This window comes from Lolium perenne, chromosome 1 (assembly GCF_019359855.2).
Source record: "Lolium perenne isolate Kyuss_39 chromosome 1, Kyuss_2.0, whole genome shotgun sequence".
In the NCBI taxonomy this organism is placed as follows: domain Eukaryota; kingdom Viridiplantae; phylum Streptophyta; class Magnoliopsida; order Poales; family Poaceae; genus Lolium; species Lolium perenne.
Genome location: NC_067244.2, coordinates 198,494,696 through 198,510,018, shown reverse-complemented (window position 1 = coordinate 198,510,018; position 15,323 = coordinate 198,494,696). Strand labels below are relative to the sequence as shown.

At 46.0% G+C, this 15,323-nt stretch overlaps 3 protein-coding genes across 5 annotated transcripts; 1 reads left to right on the top strand and 2 right to left on the bottom strand.

Annotated features, from left to right (window-relative positions):
• Window positions 1-2,164: 2,164 nt before the first annotated feature.
• Window positions 2,165-3,132, top strand: LOC127318557 (uncharacterized). Its single transcript, XM_051349040.2, has one exon. The coding sequence runs from the start codon at window positions 2,225-2,227 to the stop codon at window positions 2,936-2,938; it is 714 nt and encodes a 237-aa protein (XP_051205000.1). The 5' UTR covers window positions 2,165-2,224; the 3' UTR covers window positions 2,939-3,132.
• Window positions 3,133-3,736: 604 nt separating this feature from the next.
• Window positions 3,737-5,976, bottom strand: LOC127318537 (myb-related protein 2). Of its 2 annotated transcripts, none has more exons than XM_051349017.1 (7): window positions 5,823-5,974; window positions 5,543-5,750; window positions 5,393-5,469; window positions 5,255-5,312; window positions 5,071-5,167; window positions 4,923-4,992; window positions 3,737-4,501 (listed from the first exon to the last, which is right to left on the bottom strand). In XM_051349017.1, exons 2-7 carry the CDS (start codon window positions 5,745-5,747, stop codon window positions 3,791-3,793), a joined length of 1,218 nt encoding a protein of 405 aa, XP_051204977.1. In that variant the 5' UTR covers window positions 5,748-5,750; window positions 5,823-5,974; the 3' UTR covers window positions 3,737-3,790. The 2 variants fall into 2 exon arrangements, with proteins under 2 accessions (XP_051204977.1, XP_071677979.1); XM_071821878.1 differs by having other exon boundaries at window positions 4,333-4,501; window positions 4,918-4,992; window positions 5,823-5,976.
• Window positions 5,977-11,585: 5,609 nt separating this feature from the next.
• Window positions 11,586-13,781, bottom strand: LOC127318547 (E3 ubiquitin-protein ligase SIRP1). 2 transcript variants are annotated; one of them, XM_051349026.2, is made up of 2 exons: window positions 13,585-13,781; window positions 11,586-12,785 (listed from the first exon to the last, which is right to left on the bottom strand). In XM_051349026.2, the coding sequence occupies exon 2, from the start codon at window positions 12,733-12,735 to the stop codon at window positions 11,752-11,754; it is 984 nt and encodes a 327-aa protein (XP_051204986.1). In that variant the 5' UTR covers window positions 12,736-12,785; window positions 13,585-13,781; the 3' UTR covers window positions 11,586-11,751. The 2 variants fall into 2 exon arrangements, with proteins under 2 accessions (XP_051204986.1, XP_051204989.1); XM_051349029.1 differs by lacking the exon at window positions 13,585-13,781 and adding an exon at window positions 13,305-13,526.
• Between the last annotated feature and the right edge of the window lie 1,542 nt (window positions 13,782-15,323).

Below are 15,323 nucleotides of genomic sequence, written 5' to 3'. Positions count from 1 at the left end.
AACTTCCCGCGCGTCTGGTGGCCCCAACTTGTCGGCGAGAGACGCCGATCGTCGTCCTCATCCCATCGTCTTCCGCGCGCTGTAAAAGCCTGCCGCCGGTCAGCATTCGCCGGCCGCGTAGCTTCCACGTGGCGAGTTAATGCCGCCGCCTCGGTATCACGCGCACCTACCTCTATTTATCGCGAACTACCGCGTTTGCCCCGCATTCACCTCACTCACCTTCCACCAAATCTTCCCCGAACTCGAACGAGCAATGGCGAACGACGGTGCGGCCAACAACGGCTTCGGCCGCCGCTCTCTCCACCAATGGGAGGGACGGCTCCTCCACGCGGTGGGCTACCCGGCGCCGCCGGACTTCCGCGCACCGGGGGGATGGAGGCTGAGCGCAGGCGGCGTGCCGATCCCGCCACCGCCAACGGGCGGTGCCTTACTCGAAGCGGCGATCGACGAGGTGCTCGTCACTCTCAGTGACGAGCAGCGCGCGGATCCGCGTTTCTTCCCCGACAACCACGAGTCGTGATCGCGTTCTTCCGGCGCAGGTATGAACGCGAACTGGCGTCCTACGACGGCCCTCCTCCTCCTCCGGCAAGGAACAACGCCGCCGGCCGCAAACGATGGTGGAGCGCGCCTGGCCGCACCCTCGAGAATGTGCTCGCGCACATCGAGGACGGAAACTCCCCCGTCCTGGGGATGCCACCGCCAGTGGCGGCTACCGTGTCGCGCCGGCACGGTAGTTCCTGGATGCCGAGCCTCGTCTGGCTCGCGGTCGGCATCCAGGTCCAGCGGGTCGACGCCGGCCACCGTCAAGCAGGAATGGGCGGCTCCTTCGACCATCAAGAAGGAACCGTCGTCGCCACCGCCGAGCAGACGGCGCAGTAGCGGCGCCCTCGTCATCCGCGACCAGCCGTCCTCTCCGCAAAGCGGGCGGAAGAGGAAGGCGTCGAAGAAGGAGGACGCCGCGAACCAGCTCGCCGAGGAGGAGGCGAGGCCCGCCGACAACACCCTCCCCGAAGACGCCGCACTGGAGTGGTCCAGGCGGGACTGGGAGCGCGAGGAGGCGGAGCAACAACAGCGGATGCTGGATCTGGCTGCCGCGCGTCAACGCGCCGCCCGCGCCACCACACCATCCGCCGCTAGGAACGCCGCGCCCAGGGAGGTGGTCAAGGTCGAGGACAGCAGCGACGACGACATGTACCGTCCGTCGCCGCCACGCGCCGGCGACGCTGGCCAGGGCACGAGCCGCTGGTACGAGGCTCCGCCGCCCCAGGACAACGCCGACTCGAGCGACGACGACGACGGCGACGACTACACGTTCTTCTACCGCCATTTCGGCATGTAGTAGGCCGTTCTTTAGTTTAAATTTTAGTTTGCCAATCGCCGAATTCAAATATATGTTCGAATTCGGCCTACTTATGTACGAACTCGCCTCTATATGTTAAATATCATTAAATTTCGCTTATGTTTGAGCAGACTCGCCAATTTTATGCAGATTCGCCGAAATCCGTTACATCCATCCTGGGCTCGCGGCTGGGAAAATGGGCCTCCCCAGGCCAAATTTTTCTCCAATCCGGACGACAATATCGTCGGATTTGGGCGTGGGGAGCCCAAACGGCTGGAGATGCTCTAAAATTGTGAGGATAGCATATAGTACAATAAAGTTAGAATTTGACTGCCATCTTTTACTATTCTAATTCTAACACCAATTGAACGGGTCTACGAGCTAGCCATTTTCCTTTCACATTACCGCAATTCCAACTTATCTGACGTAGTTTTTTGTTTCTAAAATAAGTGAACCTGCACACTGAAACGCCTCTAGTCTAGATATATGTTGTATTTGGAACAAAATTTGATGAAATGCTTTGACTAGTAAGTTGGAATTAGGGTAGTAAATAAATTAAAAATGGAAATTGAGTGTTGTGAGCTTCATAGTCGTGTTAAACAAGGGGGAAAGAAAAGAAAAGAAAAATGGCGTGTAAGCATGTGATCGATGGTGAACCCCAGAAGCGAGAGGAGAAAAGTATAGAAAGTCCAAGCTTCGAGTCACGCGGCGTCGCCCAGCACGTCACGCGACGGCGACCCACACGAACCGCCCACCAACCGATCCAGCGCCACCACGCAACCGGCTCGCGTCGCGTCGCTCCGTCTAGCCCAACCCACACCGGCCGGCGCCTAGATCCCGATCCCAAATTCCATTCCCGATACCTCCGCATCGGGGAAGCGAGCCATGGCGGACTGCCGCAGCCTCATCGAGTTCCTCCGCGCCTTCGAGCGCCGCCGCCGGACCTCCACCCCCTCCACGGACCCCTCCCCGTGCTCCCAGCGCCCCCGCCCGCGCCCCCGCCGCGCCTCCTCCTGCTCCTCCCCCTCCCCCACCGCCCGCCGGAGGCCCTTCACCTCCCTCTGCGACCGCTCCCCGCCGACCCCGACCGCGGCGCTCGACGTGCTCGCGCTCCTCGCCGTCCTCTCCGCGCTCGCCTTCCTCGCCGCGCCCTACGCCCGCCTTCTCGCGCGCGAGGCCGCGGACCTGGCGCGCCACTACCCGGACGAGCCCTACTCCTACGTCGCCTTCGCGGCCGGCGCCGGCGCGGCCGTGGCCGCCGTGGCCGGGCTGCTGGCCTGGGAGGCGGCCGGCCACCACGCGCGCAAGTGCGGCCGGCCCCGCTGCCGCGGCCTGCGCAAGGCCGTCGAGTTCGACATCCAGCTCGAGACGGAGGAGTGCGTGCGCGGGAGTCCGCTCGCGGCCGCCCGAGCCTCGGCGCTCCTCGCCGCGGCCCGCCCCGTGGAGCTCGGCGACGAGCACCGGGAGCTCGAGGCCGAGCTCAGGAAGATGGCCCCCCCCAACGGCCGCTCCGTGCTCACCTTCCGCGCGCCCTGCGGCTGCGCCAAGGGGAGGATGGAGGTCTGGGGCGCCAAGAAGGTGCGCCGGATCAAGAAGTAGTCATCCATCCACAAGCACCTCCTGGCTTTTCCCCAGAGGGAGAAGCCCTCAAGCAACTATACTCTTATTACTGCTCCATAATAATAAGTACTTCTAGTAGTTACATACAAAATACAGTGCTCTGCTCTTATAGCAACTATAGCTGAGAATAAGGAGAGGAACAAAGGAATACATATACATGTCTTGTGACTTTATGATGATGCACTGCCGACATTATACTACATAGCTTGCTCCTTGAGTAGCAGGTTTCATTTCGATTATGCACTAAGTGCCTGTTGCCTGTTGGTATATAAATAAGTGCGGTGCAGACTTTACGCCTGTTTATGCTATGTGGACGGGTCAGATTAATACGCTGGTTCATCGACGTGCTGAGATGACCTTGGAGGAATTACTTTTCCATTTTTATTCTACGTATGCTTCTCTGAAATGTTAGTCATGTAAAACCTGCATTCATGTGTCAACTGTTTGTTTTTGTTTCAAGCTGCGTTGAGCTCAACACATCTCCGCAATGGCAGGGATAGCTTCTGTTACTAACTTTATTTTGTGGTGTTATTTGGGACGGTAAGCTTATAATAATTCCAGATATTCTCATTTGTTTATTTGGGACTATATATGTGGTTCTGGTAGTCGCTGATATTCCTATACTGCTTAAATTTGCAAAAATGGTATTCTTTACATGGATATAAATTGCCGATCCACGACACCTCGCTTCCTGTACTCAGTGATTAAACTCTTATGCACCAGCAACTTTTTCCTCGACGTACTCAGTTCAATCAGCAAATAATGAAGCGAAATGCCTGGAGAAATTTATGCTCATCTCTTTTCTCTGGTCAGATTGCATACATTAGCAATTCAGCTCCAGCTGAAGCCATTTAAATCAAAATGCCTGTAACCCTGATCGATATCATCAGTGTTTTGAGTGTTGAGATCAAGCTTCTTCCCAGAACTTGGATGTTCAACCACTTGTCTCTTGCCGTTTGGTTCTCCAGGATGTAGTCGGTCTGCATCTCTTTCTTTGCTACCTGATGCTGAACTGGTGGTGCTGCCTCTGCCATTTCCTTGAGGTGTAATATACTCCTGTTGCATCTCTGTCTCACTTTCACTTCCAAACTCTCCTCTGTGGTACTGTTTTACATTGTGCACTTGACTCATCCTACGCTCGCTTAGGCTTCTATTAAGGGAAAATTGATATTCATGGTCAGGAGATTGTTTTCTGCAAAATATTGAACTATCATCATATGCTTTCAGCACTCCATGTCTACGTTGTCTATGCTCGCTGATGAATCCTTCGGCTGCAGTCAAACAGTTATTGGTTGAACTTTCTACGAACTGGATTTGCCTTGGCTCTAGTCTGTGCATACTTGGACTTCCTTTAATCTCTGTAACTGCACTGCTGAAACATTCATTTGATACTTGCGAGACTAGTTCTGATATTTTCATTTTTGCATCTTCCAGGTTTGCAGGACCCAAATTCTGTTTTCCAAGGCTCTCTTGTGCCTGCTCTAGAACTGCCTGCAGATACTTCCCCTGGGCCTCTATCCGTAGTTGCAGATGCCGTTGAACCTGTTCCCAATTTAATTTCAGGTTAGAAACACTGTACTGATAGATCACGCTGTAGACAGTGAATGCATGATATGTTGCTTTGCTGTAATTTGATAAAAGTGCACTGCTAAATCAAAAGAAGGTATTTAGTATCAGAATTCAATGAGTGGTGCCAAACCCTTCCATGGATTGCCTTTTTCACCTCTTTGGTTTCTCTAATTGTTATATTGTACTTTGTTTTATGGGGCCATTACCGGTGGGAAGCGCAGTGTTCACAGAGGTCAAAAAAATATTTCGAATACATAGTCATTTTCTCTTCGGTTGGCACCAGAGAGTGATAGCTGGAACCTTGATTTAGGTTATCTTGACTTCCATCTACTGTATGTGTCTATTGAATGATCTTGGTTAAGAGCCTATTACACAAGTAGTTTCAGTACCTCACCTCGAGTTGTTCGTTTAACTGCCTCTGCACCTCAATTTGCATTTGTAGGGCTTCACCAATTTGGATAGTTCTGGCACCCAATAAAAGAGATTATTACTTCAATATTCACATGAAATACTATTCTAAACTGCATGGGTTATTTTCTTACTTCTCTGCCTGTGGAATGACATTTGCATTGATTATTGCTGGCACACTTGTTCCTATTGTTCCAGGCATGGTATCGGCAACAACTGCACATCCTATGGCTGCAAAATTTCGTGACTTGTCTGTTATGTCATTCAAGTTTGTTATAATCGTAAAGATGGAACTATGGAAATTAAATTTTGGCATACCATTCTTGGTTGTCCCAACATTAACTTGAGCTTGGAGGTTCTTACTGAGCCTGTATTTCTGAAATAGCAAAGAAACTATGACTTGTTCTGCAGTTCTGGGTTCCATTTTTAACAGGAGAGTTACTGATTATCACGTACCTGGAGGTGGCTTTTCAAATGATACAAGGTAAGTCCTGGAATGCCCATGAGCCTCATGACTGTTTTTGGAGTAGCTTCTGGGTGATGAACAGGAGTATAAGAGTTTCATCCTACTTCTTTACATTTAGAAGATAAGAATTGTATACTTACTCTCTGCTCCACCCAATTGATTGACTGCATCTACAAACCGCTGATGTAACTCGGGTGTCCACTTCAGCCTTGGTTTTGCATCGGTTGAGAGAACTAACCCAGAATCTCCTTGTGTACTTCCTCCATGTAGAAACAGATGCCTTTCCATTGGAAAGCTCGTCCTAGTAGTGAAGAGCTCACTAGGGCCCTGATGTTGGTGATACATCTTCTGTGTAGAATGGACAGTTTTTTTTAGAACAATGGAAACGTGGAGGTCCAAAAAATTTAACCAACTTCTTACTTGTGTTCTCCAGTCGCTTCCTTCTTCTTTGCCCTTGCTCTCTATATGAGTACTTCCCTACTGGCAAGACGAATACCAGCGCTATTGTCTGAGTGAGCTTAAGCCTATTGATACCCTTTTGGTCTTCTCAGGTTGATAAGGAATACCTTGTGAGGGGCTCCTTATATGGGGAAACATAGAATCTAGCATCTTGGAACAGAAGCAAAGGAACAATCTTTAACCCAACTGACAGAAGATGTTGTCCTTGGTTATTTTAGGAAACAATAACCAAAACCAAAATACCGGTACTTAGTTTCAACCTGTGACTGCTAAGAAACAACAACCTTGTACCCCTCAATAATGAAACCTTACACTGTATCTCTGTATTCTACGGGAACTTCAGCTGCATATTTTACTCATTAGATCAGTAGCAGTATATGTATAGAATCAATACCTACAACTGGAGCAATTTGTTTTCTTGAATGTTGCATTCTGGCATATTATCGGTTATCTGAATCACGCGTTTCGCCTAATGGAAATATTTGTGCAGCTTCTCTCTTATCTTAGCTGGTATGTGCATTTAGTCGGTGTTAGAAATACTTTAGTATCGATGGGTTATGTTACGTGATTGATGAATTTAATTTTCATAGTGGAATGCAGTAATCTATCTATTATTCAACTGAAACAATGACACTCTAATTTTACGTTAGTTGATACTTGTTGCCTCCTTGGAGAGTGCCATCACTAGACACTGAAAACACAATTTTTCTGTCAATTTTGTGCTGTCCTTTGTACTACTGTAAAGTGCATAGAATATGAACAAGCATAAGTTCCATCAGCGTCCTTTCCTAAGATTGGTACATATTCTCATTGTAGTCCAGAAAAGTGTGGACCTAGAAGCTTATGCCCTTTGCGTGTTTTAAGCTCCATTTGAACCAGACCACTTTGCTTTTAAACATCACCAGTCAAACAACAGTACTTATGTGCTATGATCCTGTATGTGTTCCACAGCCTTCATCATTTCAGTACTTTATGCTAACATAGGCAGCTGCCTTATTGCAATCATTCTTCTAATCAAGGCATTGAAAAGCTATATGTGAGTTCTAAGGAAAAGTAGAGGCTCTATTTTCTCCCTCCCTCTCTTTTCCTTCTAAAACATAACAATGGGTACGGATACAATAAATTCATTCTGGTTTACCAGGAGTAAAGAAGCTCTTGATCTGGTTTGTTTCTCTTCCTGTAGTCAAGTTTGTCAAACTTCTCCGCATTTCATCAATTTGCCTTTGCGTCTTCTGCTAGAGAAGGCATGAGTTATCCTCATCCTCATGTATCATGCCATGCATAATAAAGGATAAATATAAAAAGGAATACAAGTTCTAGAGTTTGAATACCCTTTGTGCCTACTGTATTTTTGCACTAGTTCTCTCTGCAACGCGGCGACACTTTTTCAGCTGCGATGAGTTAATTGTGTTCTGCATTTAAGGTGATGAACTATCAGGAATATCCTTCTTTCTGCTTCACTATCACTGATGAACCCTTGCCCCGTTCATTAAAATCTTCATTTGCCAGCCAGTGGCAATTGTAAGTTGGTAACCATAACTTTCTTTTTATGTTACATCTTTTTCCGTCTTCCAGAAATTAACACCCCCCAGTATTTTAGGGGAGAACATTTGCTCTTCATTTCCTGATGTTTATGGCAATACAACTGACTCATTTCAGCATCCATGTAGTACTTACTGTATGTATTTACTCTTGTGTGCTGATGACTGTGCACGTCTGTGTAGCATTGTATGTCAATTTATGTTTCTTTTTCAGAGGTTACTTTTCTTAGCTAGCATTGTATGTCAATTTATGTTTCTTTTTCTGCTTACCTACCTATGAGGTATTGCATGCTATTTGAACTGGGGAGGGTGGGCTGTCTTGCTATCAACGTGTAAAGACGTTGTCAAAAGAGAATCCAAAGAATCATCCTTTGCTCTTCCATCTTTTACAAAGCTGCTTCAGCTTGTGGGAGCATATTCTGTTCGTAAGAGACTGGTCTGGTAGCTGTACTAGAATTGTAGGTTATATATATGGCCTGAAAGCTTTCTGCTATAGCCCCTGCTCTTTGTACCTCTTCTCACGTTTGTTGCCTCTGCATCTTTGCTAGCCTAGAGCCTTGTCTGTTTGATAGATTGCTACTACACTGAATTTCTTGCATATATAATAAGGAGTACACAATCCGAATACCAGCATTGTAATCGTAATTAGATAATTGTATAAGAAAACAAACGAATCTGATGCAGCTGGTAGGGAGGAATTGCAAGCATGCATTTTTTCCACGTGTCTTTTTTTTTTTGGTAAGCAAGAAAACATCTTTGGTCTTAAGAATCTTTCGGTTGTCAATAAAACTGAAGGGCCTTTCAAGCGTCTGATCCTTTTTTTCTCAGAAGAGTACACTAGTACACCGTTTGTTCCTTTTCCAATCATCCTTTGTAAATTGGTTGTTGGTGGCATATAAAGTGAAGTACAAATCCAGTTGGAATCAATCATGAATAGCGCATCCCAATTGCACGAGCTACTTATCTCATGAATGGAGGTTCTTCGTCCAAGCGCCAAGGCATCAGTTCTTTTCTCAGCGTCCTTGGCATCTGTGTTCAACCTCAAGTTGCACGCATAATTTTGGCGAGGTATGCTTTTGGCATGCATTTTCTTTCCCATCAATGCTCCTAGATGCAATTTTTTATTTCTTTTTGTTGATGCTCCTTGCCCACATCGTAATCTCATTATTCCTTGCAAGCACTGCAGCTTTCTGTGGTTTTCAGAGAATATATGCTGCCTGAGCGTGCAAAATAAACTATCACGGCGGCGACTATCGTACACTTATTGACAGTTACTGTTCAGGGATGCTCGTTAAGCAACTAGTCTCGTCTAGTGGTTATGTGATGCTCTTGCAGCTCATGGGCACCGGGGAAGCACCTGAAAGGATTCGTTCATGATATGGTATCTAATGCCGAATTTGCACTTGAGTTTTTTTTTTTTTTTTTTTTTTTTTACCTTGTTAGCTATGTATATGCGCTTATGCCGCGTCGTTAGATTTGTTTCAAGCAAATCTATTATTAAAATTATATTGAAGTGGTCGGAGAGGGACGTCTTTCATATTCTTTCTTGGGAGCATCACTGAAGCATATGGTATTTTCAATCCTGGTCAGTGCTTTTGATTTTGCTCCCTTTTTCATATTCCAGTGATCAGATTAACATCAGTCGTATTCATGAGCAATATTCCCCTTAAATTGTACGCAATGGTGCCACATTTCGCTTCCTGGTTTATCGCAGATATAGTCACCTTGTTATCACATTCTCAGGTGTTAGGTGTAGTAAGATTTGTCTGCCTGGTAGGAGACGGCACTGATCGATCACAAAAAAAACTTGCTGACAATCACCTATTTCTTTCGGCAGAAACATGATGATGCCCTCTTTATATGATAGCATGTATTTGGAATTTAAGGTTTTCCTTCTAATTGTCTGCACTAGGTGCACTAACTCGTGCTGGATCTCAACATTCTTCCTCATTTGTTTGATTATATGTGTCCTATGTTCATGACAAGGCCGTGTGAGTAATAATTGTGTTGCCTTCTTTCTATCAGCGGAGTCTTGGTTCTAGTTCCGAAAATGGATCCTGAGCTAGAGGAGCCTAGACAGGCAATAGATATAGTGCTGCAGGCTCCACTTAGCCTGGGCAGATGCCAAAGGAGCCGGGGCCTGGGTTGAGAATGATTGCCTAGGTCGTAAGTCTCAGTATCTTCCTTTTGAGAAACCTCCTCTTGACATAGAACATGTTCATGATTTGGCGCAATGAAAAACTCACAATTATTGTAAAATGTTAGCAATGTGTGTTAACCATGTATAAGAAATTTGACCCTGCAAAATTCTTGTTCTATCAGGTTCGACATCGACGAATCTTCTTGCACCTGATAGGTAGAAAATGAAAACGATGGTGATATGCAAGCAGCTCCACAGCTCACGCTCTAAAGCTGGCTACCGAAAGTTGGAGGGGTGCAAATGGTATCGCAGACCCACGCGGCTCGCTGGAGATCAGATTTAGGATAGAGATAGGTGGATGTGGATGGAGTCTCTCCACACGCCATTCTAGTTCGGGTTACATGCGCTTAGCGCTTGTAAACAAGTTGTTCTTTGTTCGCTGGACCATATGCTATACTTGGTAGAGAAGTTGTGCCGTATTGCCGTCTGTGACAGAATTCTGGTGTGCCAAACGCTCCACCCGTGTGGTGTGGAATAGCAAGAATATATACAGTACTACTCCCAAAGGACACCGCCTACGTGCTTGTCCGCGTCGCTCCACTCCGCATCGACTTATCCAAACGGATGTAGTAGCTTATATTGACATGATCAGCAGTAACACCGTCACTGGTTGAGAAGATTCACTGAGCCAGAGGGTGATACTTGCATCGGGTTCGGGTATATACAGGAAGGATGTCGAAAGCTAACAGATTTGCTCCAAAGCAATGGCAGTCTGGGACCTGCATCAGACTCAGCAATATGCATGCTTGATGATGCTTCACCTTGACCCCGAAAACTTGGTGAGTGTTCAATAACAACTGCGATCATGAGAACTCCAATTTATGCCTGGGCTTGCTTGCACAGGTTGCCTGATCAACTATAATAAGAAGAAAGCCTGTCTGATCCTCCAAGGACTCCGGGAAATCACGCTGTCTACTGCAAAATTCATATGGACTCATCACACGAAGACGATTAACCAGGTCCAAGAAACAGGTTACCACTCGGAATCGGCGATTTTGGCTGATTTCCTGAAACCAGGCACGGTAACAGCTTTTCGCACCCGATACTCGAGAATCGAAAGTTAACCAGCCACCACTGATTAGTACCACATTGGAGAATTTTCATATCAAACTATGCTTATAAGCTCATCTTAAAACGTTAGGAATAATAATCAGATGCATAATGCAAAGGCAAGCATAGATCCCACAGCCACTAAGCTTGGCATTCCTTTTCTTTGTCGCCGCCACGGTCCTAAGTTGAACAGAGCATTTCCTGCTTGTTTAAAGATGAACAGACTGGATTAGATTTAGATGCGATCATCTTAGATATCGTATCATTTTGTTTTGATGGCACCCACTAAGCAAATGAGCAATGATGCGGGCTGAAACAAGAGGCTGCAATCAACTTGGAGCTAAATCTCCAATGACTGTTACAAGAAGAGGAATGGGACATTTGTGATGCCAAAAGACATATGAAACCTGCACCATTCAAAGGTTTATATCAAAATAACACCAAGAGAGCATAGTGCCCATGGGAAAACAACATGACTGGAGGGATTGGAAAGCTAGACACAAATAGACAATAAATAGTTTCCTGTTTACTCCTGAACAAGTAGCTGCCTGTCAGAGGAAATTCCATCGAAGCAACACAAAGCCGTCCGAAGAAGTCGATTTTTCAACCAGATGCATAATTGTGGGCAACAATACCTCCACCAATTGTATGCACAACACTGGCTGCACTTCCCTACGACCCTACTCATAACCTTTTGAACAAAGATGAGAGAGGTTGATTTCGGGGCGATGTTTATAATAAATTAACACTAGCAGTAGATCAAGATATAGAAGTTACTCGCTCGCCGGCAGAGTAACTTCCGGTGGGGCTTTTACCCCACCCTTGGCTTGTAAAAACAAAGTAGAACAAGATATTAAGGATCATGGATGCATCAGTCTTCATGTCTAAGGGGAAAAGAAAGAAGATGGTGTAATAAGATGGGTGATTACTTCGTTATAAGATGGAAGCAAACTGAAATTAGCGCAAATCATATGTCAAAAGCAGTCACAAACTTTGTACCCAGTTGTTCTTCCCGATAGATAAAAATAGGAGTTCTACTGAACAAAGTTGCATCACTATCCTCAGATGTATGATCATTATTCACAGACAATGGAAGAGATCAACTATGCCCTGCACTTGGGTTGGTTCCAGAAGCGGGAGGCAGCTGCTGATCGGTAGAAGTACCTCTGACATTCTGTGGTTCAGGCGTCGAGAACAGTCCACTAAACCAAGGAACAATGGCCCAAGGTCTACTACTGTCCTCGCTGTCATTTGTAGGGCCATCAGCTAAGACCTCCTCCTGGCTGCTCTCTCGATCAACATTACTAGGCTCACTCAAATCTTTTGTCTCACCGGATGGCAGCTCGAACCGGCAAACTGGGCAGGAACTATGGAGTTCAAGCCATGGCAGGATACAAGGAGAGTGGAACTTGTGTTCACAAGGCAACTGCTTAGCTTGGGATCCAAGCTCTAGATCATCAAGACAGACTGAACAGCTGACAGCCTCTTTGATTTTGACAGTAGGCAGTGCTTCGATTGCTTCTTTCCTTGCAGGAGGGGTGCCATACCGGCTTGGGTCATTCTCAGCCAAATGTTGAAGAAGCAGGCTCAGCCCTGCCCCAAGGACATACTCTTCTAGCAAACCATCATCATTACCTGAGTTACCATTGTCACCTCGGTCCTCGTCAGGGTCAAGCGCTGCACCTTGCAGAGCGAGGGCCTGGTTGAAGGCATTGACCAGAATGGAGTTGTCCCTTTCCCTGTCATCTCTAAGGTCATCATGGATACTATCAAGCACACGGCGTAGTGCCGATGCCTGTCGATGCCTTCTGATGAATCCCTCAAACTCACGGCCTATATCGCTATTATCTTCATCATCGCTGTCCCCCACTGATCCTGGCTGCTCAAAAGAGTTGTCCACAGGGTCCCACTGCGAGAGCCCTTGCTCCGGTAGCTGCCTTGCCAATGCCTCAAAGTGCTCACCGATCATCTCCTCGACAAATCCACTGTCACATAGTGGACACTTGATCTCCTCCACCATGGCCTCCTCGGTGGCCTGCTCACACTGGTGGCACCAGTACCTCGTGACGGTGGATTCTGCCATATTGCAAATCCTTCGGTAGATCAAGTGTGGCGCACGAGCAAGAGTCAAATCTGTTGAATCAGGCACCATGAGTTAGTTAAAGGTTGATCTGTACATATCTCCAACCAATCAACTACACTCTGTATGATATAATTTACAGTATCATCTACCAGAATAAGTAGAGCATCCTAGGAACAATTTTACCAATAAGTGGAACATGAATACATGATGAACAGTGTGGTGTCCATCTGTTTTTTTTTTTACTGTATAAATGGTGTGCATCTGTGAATATGACAAACAAGCATATCTTACATGAGAACAAGAACAAGGAGAAGAACAGAGCAAGCTTTTGCATCAAACACAAATTAACCCTACTTATGGTTTCTTTAAGAACAGGAGCGGCAAAGCTGTCCTAAAGAGAAGACCCAATCAAAGATGAGGCAAAACCGAGATCTCTGAGAAGGGGAGGCAGAGATCAAGAGCCAAGATTCTCGGTTCAAGAACCAGGTGCCGATTCCATTCTCCGGAGAACAGGATACTATACTATTCCCCCCAAAAGAAGAACGAAAACAAGAAACCAATTCCGGCACCTGCTCAAGATTCACGCGGCATTGCGCTGGAAATAATTAAGTGGCGAGACTCGTCTTCGATCCCAACCTAAAACAAACCACCGCAGAAATCCCCGAACGAACAAGCAACCTAACCTCGATCCATTTACGAAAGAACAATATATTATTTGAAGGGGGAGATGGAATTTAGAAACCGGCTCCATGTTCTTGATTTAGAACACCGGTCCCCCCAAAAATCCATCCTTTAGCTCGAAACTAAGAGGGAAAGAGAGAAAGTTCATCATGGGAAGAAGCGGCTCACCTTTGGCTTTTCCTCCGTGGATCGGATTGGATCGGATAGGACTGAGGCGGCCCCCGCCCCTTGTTGTCGTCCTCGTTCGCTTCGGCCAAAGAAGAAGAAGAAGCTACAGAGCAGGCTAGCTGGCTTGACTGGCGGATAGTACTACTTTTACTCCATGGACGCTATCGTCCCTTATTTTTCTTGCCAATAAAAAAGAGAGGATCTTTTTTATATGTTTCCAGGCGCAAATCTCCAACAAATGAGCTTCTTTTCGTTTTCTTTTGAACTAGTAGTTCTTTTGTTGGAAGATCCAGCTAGTGAAGTTTGTTATGACTCGGAAGCACGCAAAGCTTCTGATCTTTCCGAAGACTGATTACAATACCTGTAAATTGGGGTTAGCTTGGCTGGCTGATAACACGTCCTTTTCGTCATCATCCAAAGCAGCCCACCTGTAAATTAAGCCTGTTGCTGGTGCTGGGGTTTTTGCCCTATTTTGTCGGTCTGCTAACTAACTTCTCGGCTTGTTTTCTTCACACGCTAAATAAGGGGAAAAAATGGGTGGAATATACAAGATAATGGATTAGGTCGAGGTGTTTCTCCTCGAGATATTTTATGTCCGATTTTCGACAGAGTTGATAGCAAGCACGAAATCGGGTATGAAGTGTGAGGTTAACGTAAAACATGCGTTTTGAAGCGGTTATCCAGCTAGCTAGTGCTTGTTGTCGTACACACTTAGCGACACGTGGTTACGTTATTGAGGGTCTGTTTGGTGGGAGCTAATTTTGCTATAGTGTGTCACATTTTCTTTTTCGGAAACTTGCCTAATCTTAGGTGGGCACCCTCTTTTTTACACTTTTGGTTTGGCCATGAGAATCTTGCATTTTTTTTAATGTATGATTATGTGAATATATAAAGATTGATTGTCTAAGGTGTGGAAATCCACTGACAATGTGAAAAAAGAATATTTGGTGTACATGTTGGGCTATCTAAAGTTTCAAGATTTTTTTTATTGCAGCCTGTGCAAAGAAACATTTTCCGTTGATAGATAACTATTAGGGAGACTTTTTTGTGTGTTTTTACCACGATATTACATATGTAATTTTTCACAAAAAAATTTCGGGACATGTAGAAGACACAAACACCTACATTCTCAAAAAGGAAAATACTTTAAAAAAAAATATTTTGACTATTTTAAAATGAGTTTTTCGCAATTAGAGCATCTCCTCCCATGAGCCAAAGCGAAGGACAGTGTGGCTATAATCAAACCCTCACCTAATTACCTAAATTGACGTGTGACAATGTATAACACGACATTGTTACGAAACCCCAAAAACATCCTTTACAAGTTTGCCCAAGCTATTGCGACAGTAATTGTAGCCGAAACCCCTTCCATCATCGCTGCATCCGCCTTCCAAGCCTTCCAAGACGTATTAGGTTGAATGGAAATCGCCTCGAAAAAGAAAGATGGAAGGTTAACTAGATCTTTGTTGTTTTTGTTCTTGAGAAAGACCTAGGCGATTAGGGTTCATTGCCTTCCCTCTGTGCCTTCACCAATCTGCATTGCCTCACGTGACCTTAGGGCCATGGAGGACCGGTGGATCCCGGTCCTTATCGCGCGGGAAGGCTCTGGGTTTTATTATGTTTTCCTCGGTCTGTTTAGGGTTTGTGTCCTATCCAGGAAATATGTGGTGGTGGCGACTCCCTAAAGATAGAATAAAGTCCTCCCCACCTAACTCACGTTCTCGTGGTGCGTCTAGCCT